Source organism: Salminus brasiliensis, chromosome 3, assembly GCF_030463535.1.
Source record: "Salminus brasiliensis chromosome 3, fSalBra1.hap2, whole genome shotgun sequence".
In the NCBI taxonomy this organism is placed as follows: Eukaryota; Metazoa; Chordata; class Actinopteri; order Characiformes; family Bryconidae; genus Salminus; species Salminus brasiliensis.
This window is the reverse complement of record NC_132880.1, coordinates 42,400,096-42,415,841: the sequence shown is the minus strand read 5'-3', so window position 1 is coordinate 42,415,841 and position 15,746 is coordinate 42,400,096. Positions and strand designations below refer to the sequence as shown.

Below are 15,746 nucleotides of genomic sequence, written 5' to 3'. Positions count from 1 at the left end.
TGAGCTGCTGCTGCTGCTGGTGATGATGATGGAATTGAACACATCCAAGCTGTGCTGGGTGGACTGGGGGGCGTCCAGGAGAAACCTGGAAGCTCTGTTCTTCAGACTAGCTCACTGACAAGATCTCCTTATTGCTGAGAGACATGAGTTGCAATAATGTGCTTATGTGTCTAAAACCTCTGCACAGTGCTGTATATCTGTGCTATTTGTTTCTGTAGGTTTCGGTTGTGTGTGTGTGTGTAAGTACAGTGGTTATTATTAATATAATATATGTTCTGTTTAAGCTTAATATGAATGATTATATCAGTACCCTGCATAACAGTGCATAACATTGGACTGATGTAGTGTTAAGATGACCTCATATCATTTATTAGTAATTTGTAAGTGGTTTTGACCAGAGGAGGATGGGTCCCTCCTCTTGGTTCCTCCCGAGGTTTTTTCCTCCAGCTTTGTTTTGGCTTGCTCTAGTGCTCTTCTGATACCTTTGACTTGACTTGATACATGATACATGCCTATGGGTTGTAACAGTGTATGTTAAGTAGCATACTAGCCTGTACATTGATATGCTGACCCACATCTGCATGTGGAATTCACTTGTATACATTTGCCGGTTAGAGAGGAGTTATACAGCCTTTTCAGGGAGTTCAGTGCAGGCATTAGGGATGGGTCGATTATGAGTATTAATAAATTCCAATTATGAATACTAACTATAAAACATTTTTAGTTGTTTAATCTACACAATATACAGTCAGGTCAATGCATTGCTTGTTATATAATGTCATTTTTAATCTAACAAAGCGTTTCTGTTCTCTCCCTCTTCCTGGCTTTCAGAGATGGTGCGGAAAAAGAATCCCCCTTTGAGAAGCTTCGGCGGTGAAGAAGAGGAGGGTGAGGTGGTGGCAGCAGAAGCCACCGGTGCAGAGAGCGGCGAAGTGGGCAGAGAGGCCTCAGAGCCGGACAGGCCGATGGCAGATGAGCAGGGGGAGCCAGGGTCCCCTGGCCCAATCAACGCAGACAAGCCTGGCTTTCATTACGCCGGGCCGCCGGACGCCGTGGCTCTGGGTACGGCCACTTCTCCCGGACAGTCTGACCCTGGAGAGACGGGACACCCAGCCCGTAGTCCAGCTGGAGAGGGTGAGGTCACCAAGGCTGGGGTGGAGGGCCAGCGGCCAGGCTGCATCATTGTTCCGGGCTGCGCCACCAGCAACGGGGACGAAAGGGACCCCACCCACAGCCCTCTAGTGCTGCTGGGTTCTGACGGCTTACGTGGAGACGAAGTGGACGGCTCCAAACTTCCCCCGCTCCCGCTCCACCCGCGGAGGTCCAGCGACGTGCCCGAGGAAGCGTCCAGCCCGCTGGGAGCCGAAACCGGAGCCCCTCCGCCCTCGTCTCCCAAGCTGCAGGACTTCAAGTGCAACATTTGTGGCTATGGCTACTACGGCAATGACCCCACCGACCTGATCAAACACTTCCGCAAGTACCACCTGGGCCTGCACAACCGGACGCGGCAAGACGCAGAGCTGGACAGCAAGATCTTGGCCCTGCATAACATGGTGCAGTTCATGGGCCAGACCCAGACGCAGACGCAGGCCAAAGACGGCTCCAGAGCCGTGGGCCTCAGTGCTGGAGGCGGAGCTGGGACCGAGGCAGGCTCGCCTAGAGCCTCCCTGCTCAACGGCACCTATGACGTACAGGTAAGGACCACTCAGTACCATGCATAATCAACACACCAGGTCAGAAGGATGGAAACAATAAGGGATGTAGTTGTATATTAGTAATTATGTGTGTATAGCTGTACTCGGTAAAAGAACCATTTAAATTGAATCACAGTTATGCTAAATAATATCCATCTAGGAAATGTAACATTGCTGTGGATCATGGGTGTTCATGTCATGTGCCACACTCCTTTTGCCTTCCAGCTGTAGTGTCATTAGATTAGATTTTAGTAATTTTAGTAGCAACATGGATACAGTGTTCATTTTTCTTCTTTTAAATGTACAAAATATTGTGAGACTATCGAATCATTAATTGTGATTGAATCAAATTGTGGACTGAGTATAAGTAAACCCTGAGCTTATAATAGAAGTTGGCCATATGCCTTCAAGCTGTTGCCCATTGAGGAGAGCATATGAGACTGCTTTGGTCTGCTGATATGGGGTATTGGGGATTAGGGGATTATTAATATTATTATTTTTTTTTCTTTTTTTTTTTTGCTTATTTGTTTTCATGACCTTTAGCTTTTAGCCATAAAATCAAAATCATTTAAGCCCTCGTTTCTGTTTCATAAGTTTCATAAGTTTCCATGCACGGAAACCTGCAGCACGACTTTCTGTTTAACCAGCACCACCACAGTTCAAAACAAGTACAGCTGATACGGACATGATATGGACATGACCTACATATTAAATTAAAGTAAATAAAGTTGCTGACAGCTTAGTTTGTGACTGATTGTTTGGCAATCGTGACGGATGCTATCAGAAATGCATAATATTGTCGTCAGCCTGATGCTTGGTGACATTCCCTTTTAGCCAAAAAGAGTTTATCTGAAATATTTCATTGGTTTGCAGTGATGGATGCCTTTTTTATTGATTAATGCCTCCTAAACAGCTCCCAATTTAACCCTCCAAGAGCATCTGAATACCAGAATCTGTTACATATAATTAACGTGGGATAATAACTAGGGATGCACAATTCATCTTTTTTTGTTCTGATACAGATATCATTACATGAACTTTGCGTATCGGTCGATACCCGATACCGATTTGATACCGCTGTTGAATGAATAAACCATATACCTGGCCATCTGGGAGAGCCTTAAGGCATCAGGATTGACAAAATCATAATTTACTAACTTTGTAAAACAAAGTATAACAAATGAACACTGAATAACTGTGCTGGGCCATGGCACAGCACTGTGTATTCTGAAATTGGAAGTCTGTGAGACTAAAGAGGAGCCAGCAGCCAGTCAAAGGCACCATGTTGGTTAGATAGGAGGAGTCCTACTGTTTGCTATGATATGTGTATGATGTCTGTAGGTCACTCTGATCCTGGGTTATAAAGCCTAGAACACCGGCAGTGTGAGAGTCAGATCCGTGAATAGATCAGTCCTTTGGATCAGACTAATTATTCCATACCCAAACCAAATAATTTTGTTAGTATCGGGACAGATATCCGATTCTGGTATCAGATCGGTGCATCCCAAATAATAACTTGGGACAATATTGCTGCAGATATTTAGTTAAACCCTTTGTTGTAAGTTTAAAACCTCCTAACTCCTTGTTTTATTATAATGTTTTTACATCATTTGGAAACTCTCTGCTGTTTTGCATTGTGTGAACATTTCATGATGAATAGGCCAATAGAAATGGTCCAAAGTTGTGGGAAATAAAATCTCCCGATATCAAAGTGTATTAAAGCAGTTCTCCCTTCTCCTGTTAAACCTACTGTTTCAGAGATGCCAGGTTTTGTTACAGCAGCCACATTTCTGTCAGCTATAAAGTTTCAGCCTGTAGCGTATGTTCCTGACTGATCGGACATAATAAGTAAAGCCTGCCCCGGAAAAAAACGAATGACGTGATGCACACAGCTTACATATGAGCAAGGATACATAACATATTGCTTCAGTCAGTTTATAAACGCTACCCATTTCTCATATGGATAATTTGCTTTCTCATGTGAAGGGCTTTTATGAAGCTGTGTGTTATCTCTGCTGTTTCTTCTGTTGATCTGATTTACAGTGCAAGTCATTTGTTTGGCCTCATTTAATAATAGATGGATTTTTAACACATCAGACTAGGGAGTAACAGAGTTTTGTGGAACGCTGTGTAACTTATATAAGACTTTATATAATACACAGTCTGCAGAGTCCCAAGCAGGTTCATCAGAAGCCACCTGGGCTGCTTTTCTATCGTTTGCTATGTAGCTGGGCATGTTGACAGCTGACATTTAGGAGCTTACATTTTTGTTTTCACATAAAGGCATTTAATTAATTATATATTTATTTAGAAATAAATTTAGACATAAATGTCGTCTTCACAGTAGAGCTGGGCAATATGATGGTATTTTATCATATCGGGATACATTTTTTTTCGTGATAGATAATATGCTTTTCTAAGCATATGGAGGAGACTGTTAGTGCTTAATAAACACTGATCAGCTGCAGGTTTCATTACTAACAGTGTAATTAGACTGGTTAGATGAAGAGCAGCAGCACTGTATTCAGTACAGGAGAGGATCTGAATAGTAGTTTATAAGAATCTGTCGCTACTGATGTTTTTAGTCTGTTGTGATTCCTGTGATGTATCGTCATAAATATCATTTATTGAGAAAGAAGCCTTTAAATATCATGATACAGTATTTTTATCATATCGCCCAGCACTACTTTATAGATAGTTGTTTTATTTTTCTTCATGCCTTTTTTTTTCACTTTTTGACCCTTTTTTGACTTTTTGAATCTGGAAGTTCTTTAAATTGTTTGGGAATTTTGTGACAGCCAGACACATTTTAAGTTTAATATATATACTTTAAGCAAAAAAAGGAAAAAACAGCATTTAATCAGGACTCCAACTGTTTGAATGGTTTGATTTTTTTTTATGGTCGTAAATAAAACTTTACAAGAGAAAGCAAAAATTTTTAATGCATCATTTTAATGTGATAAGATTTTATTACATGTCATTTTAAGCTGTTTTCATCAGTTCCTGCATTCTGAAATGTTCACTCAATGTAAAAAAAAAAGTCGCTATGTTCAGAATCCTGCATCGAAAATCAAAAAGATTGGAAATACAGTATTTTATTTTTTAACAGCAGTGATGTAGGATTTTTATAGTCTCGTCTAGCCAAAGTAATTGCTCAAAATTTATTGCAGCAACAAATATGAATGAGGGCGATTTTTAAGAAGCAGTTTTGAACGCCTGCCAAAGCGTTAGTTCACTTTTATGTATGTTTTAACAAGCAGGTTGAACACACTGACAACCTATGTATAGTATTTTTTTGCAGAAAACTCCTAAAGCGTCTTTCTACCCCCCCCCAAACTACTGCGCCCTCCATCTTTTTCAATTCAACATCCAGACCCACAAATTGTCATTATACTGTGCAAACCTTAAAAAAAATGGGAATAATGAATCTTTATTCAGTATTCATTCCGAGTGGAATTTTCCATGCAGTAATATCGAAGACTGCGATTTCTCATTTAGCTCATGAAAAAAGGGGAGTGTGGGGGAGTGGGGGGTGAGGGGGTGTTGGGGCGTTGGGCGAGGGGAGCCAGTAAAAACAGGGGAGTCGATTTATTTTAAATGATGGGTAATGAGCAGATGTCATAGCTATTTATCTGCCTAGCTTTCACTGTGGTTTCACTCTGGGCTTCAACAATGTCGTGTTTACAATTCAGCCGGCGTATTTAACTCCAGTGTTCCTTCAGAATGAGCTGCTTTTGGAGGCGTTTGGCTTTCACCATGCTGGGCACATTTGGCAGCGGCTGGGACCAACAGGCCATAATGACTTTAATGTTGTTCTCCTCCTGAAGGCAGTGAGACTTTGCATACGCACTTTTTTATGTATTTATATTTTTTAACAGTTTATCGGAACTGTGAATTAATTTGAACGATAAATATATAATTTTATTGAGTTTTTGCTTTTATATTTGGAGATCTTTTGCAGATATTTTAAATTTGTGACTCATTATGTTGAGTCTCTCTTTTTTGACTGTTATTTTTCTCGGTTAAATTGAGAGATAACTGTGCCCTTTACGACCTGAAGGAATGTTGAGCATCTGAGTAAGCTAGAAGTCATCGCTTAATGCCCTGAAGCTTGGTAATAATTAGAGAAAGAGTGCAAAGTTGCTATTTGGAGACAAGAAGCGTTCTCTCCTCAAACGCAGCGTCTAAACCACTGGACATTTCTGTTGTTTACGTTGCTTTTGGATCTGTGTTGCTTTGTATCTGTGAGATCCTGACTGCTGTCAGCGGTGCCAGGAATCTGAACGAATCTCGTGGTTATCGAGCAGAACAAAGGAAGAGACCACAGTTGGTTCTAGTTCTGGAAAAAGTGAATCTGCTTTATCTCAATTAAACCTTTAGTAAATGAAGAACTGCAGTGCATTTGCTAGTGGCCTCGGTCCAGACATCAAATTAGCTCTGTTAACGTGGATGTTTGGAATTAAGAGGCTGTAGCAGAGTACAAGTGGGGGCGATTTGTTTAATCGGCTACTGAGCATATAGCTGTAGGGCTGCTGGTGGGGGAGACATACCAGGAGTGTTTTGTCTAGATCTTGACAGTGGATTTTTTCTGGGTGCATATGAGGATGAAGGGCTCATGCTTTAGGCTTCATCAGTCTGTCACCGCTGGGAGAAAGTTCCATATATGCATCGCATGCCTCCGTATTGCACGGCATATATGGAGCAGGAGAAGTTGTCTGTGTGGCTTTGGTATAAATAAATGTCCTGCAGTAAGTAAGTTACTGCAGCTATTTTTAGACCCACTGTTCTCAAGCTGAAATTAGTCCAGGTATGTTTATTAAGTGGGAATTTAACTGTGAAAAATGGGAAATAACATTTTAATTTTAATCTTTAAGATGTAATCAGTTCCTCAGTAGTTTGCTGTGAAATGATGCAGTTTACAGACTTAGTGGTGGTGATTGGAACCACAGGTGTCTAACATACAGTCACTGTAATGTAAAAGCCATGTATCTCAATTTTTGGCATTTTTCACTTTTTGACAGTGTGAATCTGGCTGTTCTTTACATTGTTTCTCAAATTTCATGATGAATGATCCAATAGAAATGCTAAGAAGTTAAGAAGGTTTTTGCTTCTCCTGTAAAGTTGCCGTTTTGGAGATATGAGGCCTTTTTATGACAGCAACAAAATATATAGTGTTTTTGGGGGCGTTTTGCCTGGGAAAGCAATGGATGTATAATTTATAAAAGTATTAATTTAATAAAAAAATATATATATATGTTTTAGGTCACAAATCTTAATATGAAGATATTGTGAAATAGTGTGTGCAATATAATGTGCATCATGCCATATATCTGTAATAATTTAGTGTAATGACTTACTCTTGTTTTAAAGGGCCCATATAATACGTTTTGGCTTGTATTTTCTGTTTTTATTTTTTTAATTTTTTTATAGGTCCACGTACGTGGACGCTTGTGCTGCTTGACGCTTGATGATTATGTTCCAAAAATAGTGTTAATTAATGTTTACACAACTTCTGTTATCCCTCAGAATTAAACACACAGTCTATATTACTACACTTTTCCATATAATAGAAGAATATAAGATAAATTAGTGAAAATAAACTGATTTGTTCTCATTTTGCCTTTTTCAAAAAGCATACAGAATACATGGATAAATGTAAATGAGTTGGTTTCTTGTGGCTTTGAATTTCCCTCTCTTTACTGGAACATGTTTAGTGTCCTTTTAAAGGCATTACCCTCTTCAGATGTCTGGTTCTCATCACCACCGCTGTCGACAATCCTGAAACTGTATGTTTTTCTAGAACAGAGCATTTCACTCAAAGCTGCTCAGAATAACATTGTTTACATTTACAAGTTTTATTCAAATTAAAGTTTAAAATATTCCTGAAACTCACCTTTAAAATTCAGTTACTACATTGACACATTTATTTTCTTAACAATAGAATTTATATTCTGTAATAATAATAACAATTATTATAATAATAGTAGTAATAATAATAATAATAATAATAATAATAATTGTAATAATTATATAATAATAATAATAATAATAGTAAGAAAAGGTATTGGTAACCTATCAAGTGAACGTATGCTTGTGTATTTTCTATATTCTGTCCAGTTAAAATTAGCATCACTGGTTTCCCCCATCCTATATTTAGTCTTGGGTTTTAATTAAGAGGTCAGCAGTAAGCTGTCGAGCGTACCCATATCGTACGAAGCCATTATCTTCTGATGATCACTTCAGCACTCCCCAATTTATTCATCCCATTCTTTCAGTGGCTGCGTATAATACAACTGAACGCTGCCATTTTGCCTTTTCATGCACTGTTGCTCTATTCTGAAGCTGTGTTCTGCCGCCTTCCCATTTCTCCAGCCTGCTTGCTGAACGCTTTTCAAATTCTCAGCGCTGAAAAGTAATAAAAACATTAAAAGAAGCGTGATTTGCCTTTGTGTGGAGATAACCGCCGCCTTCCGCTGCCAGATTGGGAAAGTTATTGAAAACTATCCATCTGTTGTCTGTCGCATAATGTCAGAGCCATCATATTTCCCCTTATTTCTCTGCACTCTTAAACTCGAGGATCATTTCTTCTCTTTTTCTGTCTCTGTTCTCCCTCTTTCTCTTTCTCCTCCTCCTCCTCCTCCCTCCTCACCTTCTCTCAGGTGACGTTAGCAGGCACCTTCATAGGCATTGGTCGAAAGACTCCGGACTGCCAGGGCAACACCAAATACTTCCGCTGCAAGTTCTGCAACTTCACCTACATGGGCAGTTCCTCGGTCGAGCTGGAGCAGCACTTCCTGGCTGCCCACCCAAACAAGATGAAAAACCCGCCCCCCGTCTCGGCCAATCCCGACGAAAAGGTAAGCGAGCGGAAGGGTAACTGCCTGTCCATGCCGGGGTCAGAGGAGCAGGGGACCTGGGCTGACCGGGTGGCGGTCCGGGCAGAGGATGACTCTGTAGCAGGTTACTCTGTACCCATCCGGCCTCCGGACTCCCAGGGCCGTCCAGCCGGTGATGTCACAGCAGCGTATTACTGGTGCAAATACTGCAGCTTCAGCTGTGAGGCCTCCGGCTCCTCCAGGCTGCTGGAGCACTACGAGAAGAGGCACGGCCAGGCTGCCTCACGGGAGGGCAGCCCCGGGGAACGGGAACGCAAACCTCAAGACAGAGGAGACCTCAATTCCAGGAGGAAGGAGCACCAGCGCGGGAAGGGTGACTCAGACACCATGGTCACTAGCTACAACTGCCAGGTCGATTATTTTTTGTATTATTTTTTTTTTATGAGAATGCTATTTTATTATTCATTTATTTACTTATTTTTTTTTTACAGATATGCAGGATCATGTGAAACACAGGCTCATATATCCTATCAGGCCTCCTATTAGTAGTTATTAGGCCTGTTATACTTGTTTAGAATAATAATAGTGAGATCTTATAACTATAAACTATAAAAAAACTATAATAAAAATATTAGTTATGAATTAAGTTGAGATATATATATATATATATATATATATATATAATTTATTTTTTGTGTGTATATATATATATATATATATATATATATATATATATATATATACACACATTTTATTTATTTATATATATATAAATAATATATATATATATTATATATATAATAATTTTAATTAATTAATTATTTTATTTTTTGAATTGTATTTGTCTCTCAAAAATGAGCACCTTTTAAAATATGTAGATATGTAGAAAATATAGATTCAAATGAAAAACATTCCAAAAATTAATGAAGTATTTAAATGAAGACCTTCAGACTGATTCATTCATTTTTGCACCCCTGTTCTGTAAAGTAGGCCTTCATCACCCACCCCCCCCACCCCCCCCCCCCGTCCCCTTGTTGCCTTTGTTACAAATTTGCACGCTCACACCATTCTCTCATCCAGGGTGGGAAGGGCGAGCCGGACACCGTGGTCACCAGCTACAATTGCCAGTTCTGCGACTTCCGCTACTCCATGAATCATGGGCCGGACGTCATTGTGGTGGCGCCGCTCTTGCGCCACTACCAGCGTGCTCACAGCATCCACAAGTGCACCATCAAGCATTGCCCCTTCTGCCCACGTGGCCTCTGCAGCCCGGAGAAGCACCTAGGTGATATCTCCTACCCCTTTGCCTGCCGTAAGAGCTCATGCTCGCACTGCGCTCTGCTCCTGCTGCAGCTGACCGCCGCCGGGAGCAGCAGTACCCCTCCGCCCACCCCGAGGTCCTCAGTGACTCACCTGTGCGACCAGTGCCCCTTCGCCTCGGCTGACATAGACCTACTGCTGCTGCACTACGACAGTGCTCATGCCACCCACACCCTGCTGGACGTGAAAGCTGAGGAGGAGGCAGTGGGGGAGGGACGAGGCCAGCAGGGGGAGTACGCCTGCACCAAGTGCCATTTCTACACCGACGTGGAGGAGGAGATTTTTCGTCACTACAGGTAACATGCTGTAATTAAGCAGTTCGGTCATGTTGTGGAAATGTGAATTTGCCTAGCATTTTGGGAATAGGAGTTTGATGCACTGTACTAGTTCATGTATGGATAATAAGCTAACACCACAGCTCACTCAGAATTCATCATAGGTGTGATGTCACAACTTTGTTAATATCACCTATTAAGCCTCAGAGATTTGGCCTGTCCATTCGAGTTGAAGGGATTTAAGAACCATTACTGCAGACGGCCGATTATTAAGCCAGCCTGAATGTGATGCATCACTGTGTAGTCAGACATTTGAAAGGAGTGGCTGAATGTTACTTCTTCTGGTAACCCCCCCCTTTATGCCTTCAGACCACATTAATAGTCTCCTAAATTTAAGAGCGAGTGGTGGTGAACCCTGAGAGCCTCTGGGCCTGCAGAGAAAGCCGAAAATACTGTAGTTTTTGCTTTTGTGTATTTAATAGAACAATGCTAGTGTTTATACTGCAGAACCAGTCTTATTTCATTATTAAATGTTCTTTGGAAACAAGGCTTAAATTAGAAACTGCAGTATGTGATATTTTTGTGGCAAGATCTTTGATTGGGTGGGCCTTCAGGAGATGGACAGAAGGCCTAACACATTTGATAAACTACCCAGCATGAATTTGAAGTGGCTGTGTGGACTCACTTTAGGCTTTCTGGAAGTCCTAGATAAGTCACTGTGCTATGGATATAAGCGTCAAACCAGGTTCAGTCCATTGTTGGAAATGTTAAGCAGTGGCGGCAGCTCTGCTGCACGTCGTAACTGTAATGCAAAACCTGGTATCTTAATTTTCACTCCTTTCTTTTTTAATCTGACAGTTGGTCTTCACATTGTGTCAAAAATCATGATGAACTGACCAATAGAAATTCTCCAAAATCTTTTTACATTGACTTCCATTGAGTTCATAGTTTTTCTGTGGCATCCCTCAAGTACATATGATGCACTTTTTTGCAAGTCATTTATTCCAGACCACCAAGATAGATGTCCGTCTTTGTCTTTTATTTGTCCTTGGACAAAAAGTAATCCATTAGGATGTTTTCTGAAAATGCCTCCTCCAGGTTTCCCATGGCATGCATGTTTGCATGTACCTGCATTTTTTTGTGGCTTGTTGAAATGAGAGATTCAGGGTACTTTTGGAGTGAGGTTTAACATTCGTGTATGGTCTGAACTGAAGGCCTAAGTCTAATATGACATTAGCAGAGGAAGACCCAAGTCTATTAGGAGTTTAAATCTTTTTGCATTCACTTCCATTGAGGGTTTTTTTTTTTGGTCTACTTTGAAGTTGCCATTTTTGCATGACAGCCTTGTTTTCAAGAAGCTTCAAATGACCCTTTGCCCATTTTTTGCTTATTGCAATATTTAAGTGCATTGCTTTTTAAGTATAAGGAAGAAATGCAAGAACAATGTAGACATTCATATATATATATATATATACATTAAATCTTTTAATATTTCAGCACTAACATTCCCTTACATTCCTTTTATATTTAGTTATCTTCTCTCTCAGTGAGTGCTGTAAAAGGAAGCCCTCAGCAGTGTCCATTTAGATGCTTCCTATCATGGAAGTCAAGGCTTGTGAAATTAAGTATAATTAAATCATGCTTTATGTGATTAGACTGTCTGTTCTGATGCTCCAGAGTTGCATTCCGATAAATAAGCAGCACGATTTCCCCTCTGTTGCATCATGACTTGCGTTGAGAAACACTGTGGAGTAAACAGTCACAACGTTAATCAGGTAATCCTATCACCCTACGTTTTAAGACGTTCCCATCCGTAGTTCTGATTTAGCTTGCCTTTAAGCCAAGTGTGTGTGTGTCTGTGTGTGTGTCTATGTGTGTGTGTGTGTGTGTGTGTGTGTGTGTGTGTGTGTGTGTGTGTGTGTGTGTGAATACGTATGTTATGCAAACACTTAAGCTGTTATAAAGAAATCCTCTTCCCTGTGCTAGCTGTGTGGTGAACGCTGCCGCTGAGGACAGGCATCGCACTGCATTACCTCAGCATAAGATCTCAATTATTGGGTATTTTCTGCCATACTTCACAGGCGTGCGGTGGTTTGATTTATTGATAGAAATGAGCTAAGTGCAGCAGTGCCGTGCTTGTCTGCTCTAGTTCGTAGCAGAAGCGGCAGGAAGAGAAATGCACTTTGCTAAATCAAACGTACGTGTTGCGTAAACACAGCAAACCACCTCAATGCCCTGTGTGTTTGATACTAAAGCACACCACTCGTACAGCGCTTATTTCTCTCCTCTGCCCAGACTGACATCTTGTTTTATTTATTGCTCTGTATGTTATTTACCTTGCAGCAGTACATGCATGCGTTTTCAGCATGCCCACTTTAAAACATTTATGATGTTTGTGTTGGTACTTCAGTTACTGCATTCATAAATAAGGTGTATTAAGTGTTTTCCTGTGCTTGAGCCACTTTTGGTTCCATGGTTCGATGACTTTTATCAATAATTTATAAATGGTTGTGACCAGAGGAGGATAGATGGGTCTTGGTTTCTCCCTTAGGTTTTTATGTCCTCTTATGTTGTTGATTTCTTGTCTTTTTACTGATTACTTTACTGTGTAAAGCTGCTTTGTAACAACACCAGTTGTAAAAAGCACCGTGCAAATACATTTGATTTGATAAAGACCATGATTGTGAGATGATGAGGTGGGATATACAAGTGCATAGAACCTTTTAAAATAGTCTAGAACCTTTTACTTTTTTAGGTCAAGGTTGTTTAGACCCTCAGGAAAGCATGGTTCCTTATACTACCATCCCTCAAGCAATCATTTGAAGCACCTTTATGTTTTAGAGTGTGTGTTACTTCTAGATTTCTTACCATCTGTTGTTGGAGAGTGGCTGCACCCGAACCATCCTAAATGATGCACTTTTATGCAAGTAGTTTATGTCATTCCAGCAAGATAGATGTGCCTCATAGCTAGATTTCTGTCTATCACTTATTTGTCCACCTTCAGGTTTCCCATGCCATGCATGTTCTTACGTGTCATTTGAGTATTTTTGTGGCTTTTTGAAATGAGAGAAGCGGTTCTGTTAAAGGAGCGTTAGACAAGATTCAGGACATTTTGGAGTGAGGTTTAGCATGCATATACAGCCTGAGTCTAATAGGACATTAGAAGAGGAGGTCTAATCTAGGTCTAATAGGAATATGCAAAATTAAATACAAGACCATTTTATATATATAACCTATTTTTACACTGAATAATTACAAAATAGCAAATTATGCAAGTCCTTTTTTTTCTTTCAAACAGTTAAGAGGCAATAAACACAACACTGGAGCCTTTTCTTCCATTTTCCCCTTTAGATCTGCCTTCCATTCCTGGCTATGAAAACAAAACACGCCTGTAAAATGTCTCTAATTCAGAGAGACGCATCGTCTGATCATGCTACCCGCTTGCTCTACAAACTCTCCTTGGTAAAGCGTTTACGTTTGTCCAGAGCAGGCATCCAACTGCTGGGTCTGAGGGGCGTGATTGCGTTAGCATTTCACCCTGATATGTGGCTCTGCCCACTTCTGCATTCAGCTTCTTAATTGGGAAATTATAAACCTGTAAACACCTAGAATTCGAGTTGCAGTGTTTTCCTGCTGTGAGAAGAGTTGACAGTGTATTTACTGTCTTATCAGTCACTGTTTGTACTGAGCTCCTTTGAGTTTATCAGTCACTACCTGTGTTAGCTGCAGCTGATCAGTATCACATATTTTCACACAGTTTTACTCAGCTCTGTAAATGATAAAGATTTCTCAACATGATTAGTTGTGTAAAAGCTGCCACTCCAACAGTTCAGCCCATTATATAGAGTTGAAGCCTTTACATACCTATAACATCGCTAATTCTGCGTCCAGCTTTAACCCCTTTTGTGCACAATAATTCTCTCCATTTTAGAAAAGCACTGCCAGAAGCATGCCATTCACTGGATATGACAGTGTTTTTCTAGCTAAACAGACAGTGATGAGAGTGGAGTAATGTGCCGTTGAGGAGATGAGGGTGGAGTAATGGGGTGCTGAAGAGTGCCTTATACAGACTGACAGGAGGTCAGTGTAAACACAGATAAGGAGGCAGCCCAAGGTGCCGGCACCTAAAACAGAGGAGCTAAAGCTGTTGCTTAAATAATTCTTTTTTATTTAGTGTTCTGCGTGTTTCTACACAGAAAATGAACTAATGCACCTTTAATTATGTGGATTCTGAACCTTTAATCAGTCCCTTTGTCTGTGTTTGTATGTATGAAAAAAGATTAGGATTAGGGCACCTCACGAAAACCCTTAGCCCTTAGCCTTTTAAACATATTGACAAATCTGGACATTTCATCTTCATTTGGACGATACTGATAGATGGATGTAAAAAAATAATGGAGGCAATGTCTTAAACACAGTTATGAATTTATTCTTACTTTGCCTTACATTAGAATCATGTGCATCTTCAGATAATAAGAACATGGTTAGAGAGGATTCCGGAGGAGTCTGTCTTATTTAAACCTCAGACATTTAGTCTGGTTTGCTCTTGATTGTTGAAGAAGTGAGTGGTGAAGATCACCATGGCCAGATCCAAAGAGCTTTCTGAGGCCTTCAGAAAGAAGGTTGGAGATGCAGATGAGTCTGGAAAGAGGTTTAAAAAGATCTCAGAACAGTTAGAAATCAGCAGTTCCACTGTCCAGCCTTTCCTCAGCTGTATGTTAAGTTACATGACCTCCATCTCTACATATTGTTGAAATGAAGATATAATATTCATAAATATAAAGTTTAAATTAGTCACAAAAAAAAAAGATTTTCATGAGGGTGTCCTAATTTATTCAAACAATTGTATTATTGTCTGTGGAATCTCTATGACATTGTTTATGTTTTTTGACCGTAAAGCAAAACCATACAGAATTTAAATGAAACTGTAATTTAGTTCAACATCAGTAGTTATAGAATGGCGTATAGATAAATATGTAATGTAAATAGACTGTATAATAAAACCACAGTAATAACTCTGTGAAAAGTTACCCACAGTTTAATATCAATGGACAGGAACTGCAATCATGCCGTAAATTAAGGCAGATTGCGGCCAGGTAATACATACTAGTCCCAGAGTATGTGTATGAGGTGTGTGTGTGTGTGTGTGTGTTCAGAGCTGGTTGTTTCAGGTGGCTCTAGAGGCAGGCTATGCCGAGTGGATTGGCTCTGTTTGCCGGCGGTGCGTGCAGCACTCTGAATAAGGCCCTGTTTGTATTCGGAGCCCGTAGCCTGGAGCCCGGCGAGCGGAGAGCAGAAATGCGACCTGCGCGGCCTCCCAGGAGGCTCCGCCCTCTTCACCTCACACTATACAGCGCCTGAGCATAGTCATGTATGCACATGGTCCCGTGGGCTTTTGGCTTTGTTTTTGCTTTAGCCCCAATTACATGTGTCTAATGTAACGTAGTGAGCACAAGTGACCGTGGCAGAGAGCGTCTGTGTGTGCGTGAGTACTTGGGGCCTGCACAACAAGGACGAAACACCATACTGCAGCTATGTTGCTTCATACTGCAGTTGCGATGCGCCTTTCTTTCAATAGATTTAAAACACATTGGTGAGGCCTTGATATGAGCTGATTAAAG

At 40.6% G+C, this 15,746-nt stretch overlaps 1 protein-coding gene across 10 annotated transcripts in view; it reads left to right on the top strand.

Annotated features, from left to right (window-relative positions):
* trps1 (trichorhinophalangeal syndrome I) overlaps positions 1-15,746 on the top strand; it is a 155,876-nt gene that overhangs the window by 41,197 nt on the left and 98,933 nt on the right. For all 10 annotated transcript variants that reach the window (XM_072676273.1, XM_072676274.1, XM_072676271.1 and 7 more), the window contains 3 exons: positions 832-1,694; positions 8,354-8,941; positions 9,611-10,146. In XM_072676273.1, coding sequence (XP_072532374.1) covers positions 832-1,694; positions 8,354-8,941; positions 9,611-10,146 — 1,987 coding nt within the window. The remainder of the gene's footprint in view (positions 1-831; positions 1,695-8,353; positions 8,942-9,610; positions 10,147-15,746) is intronic.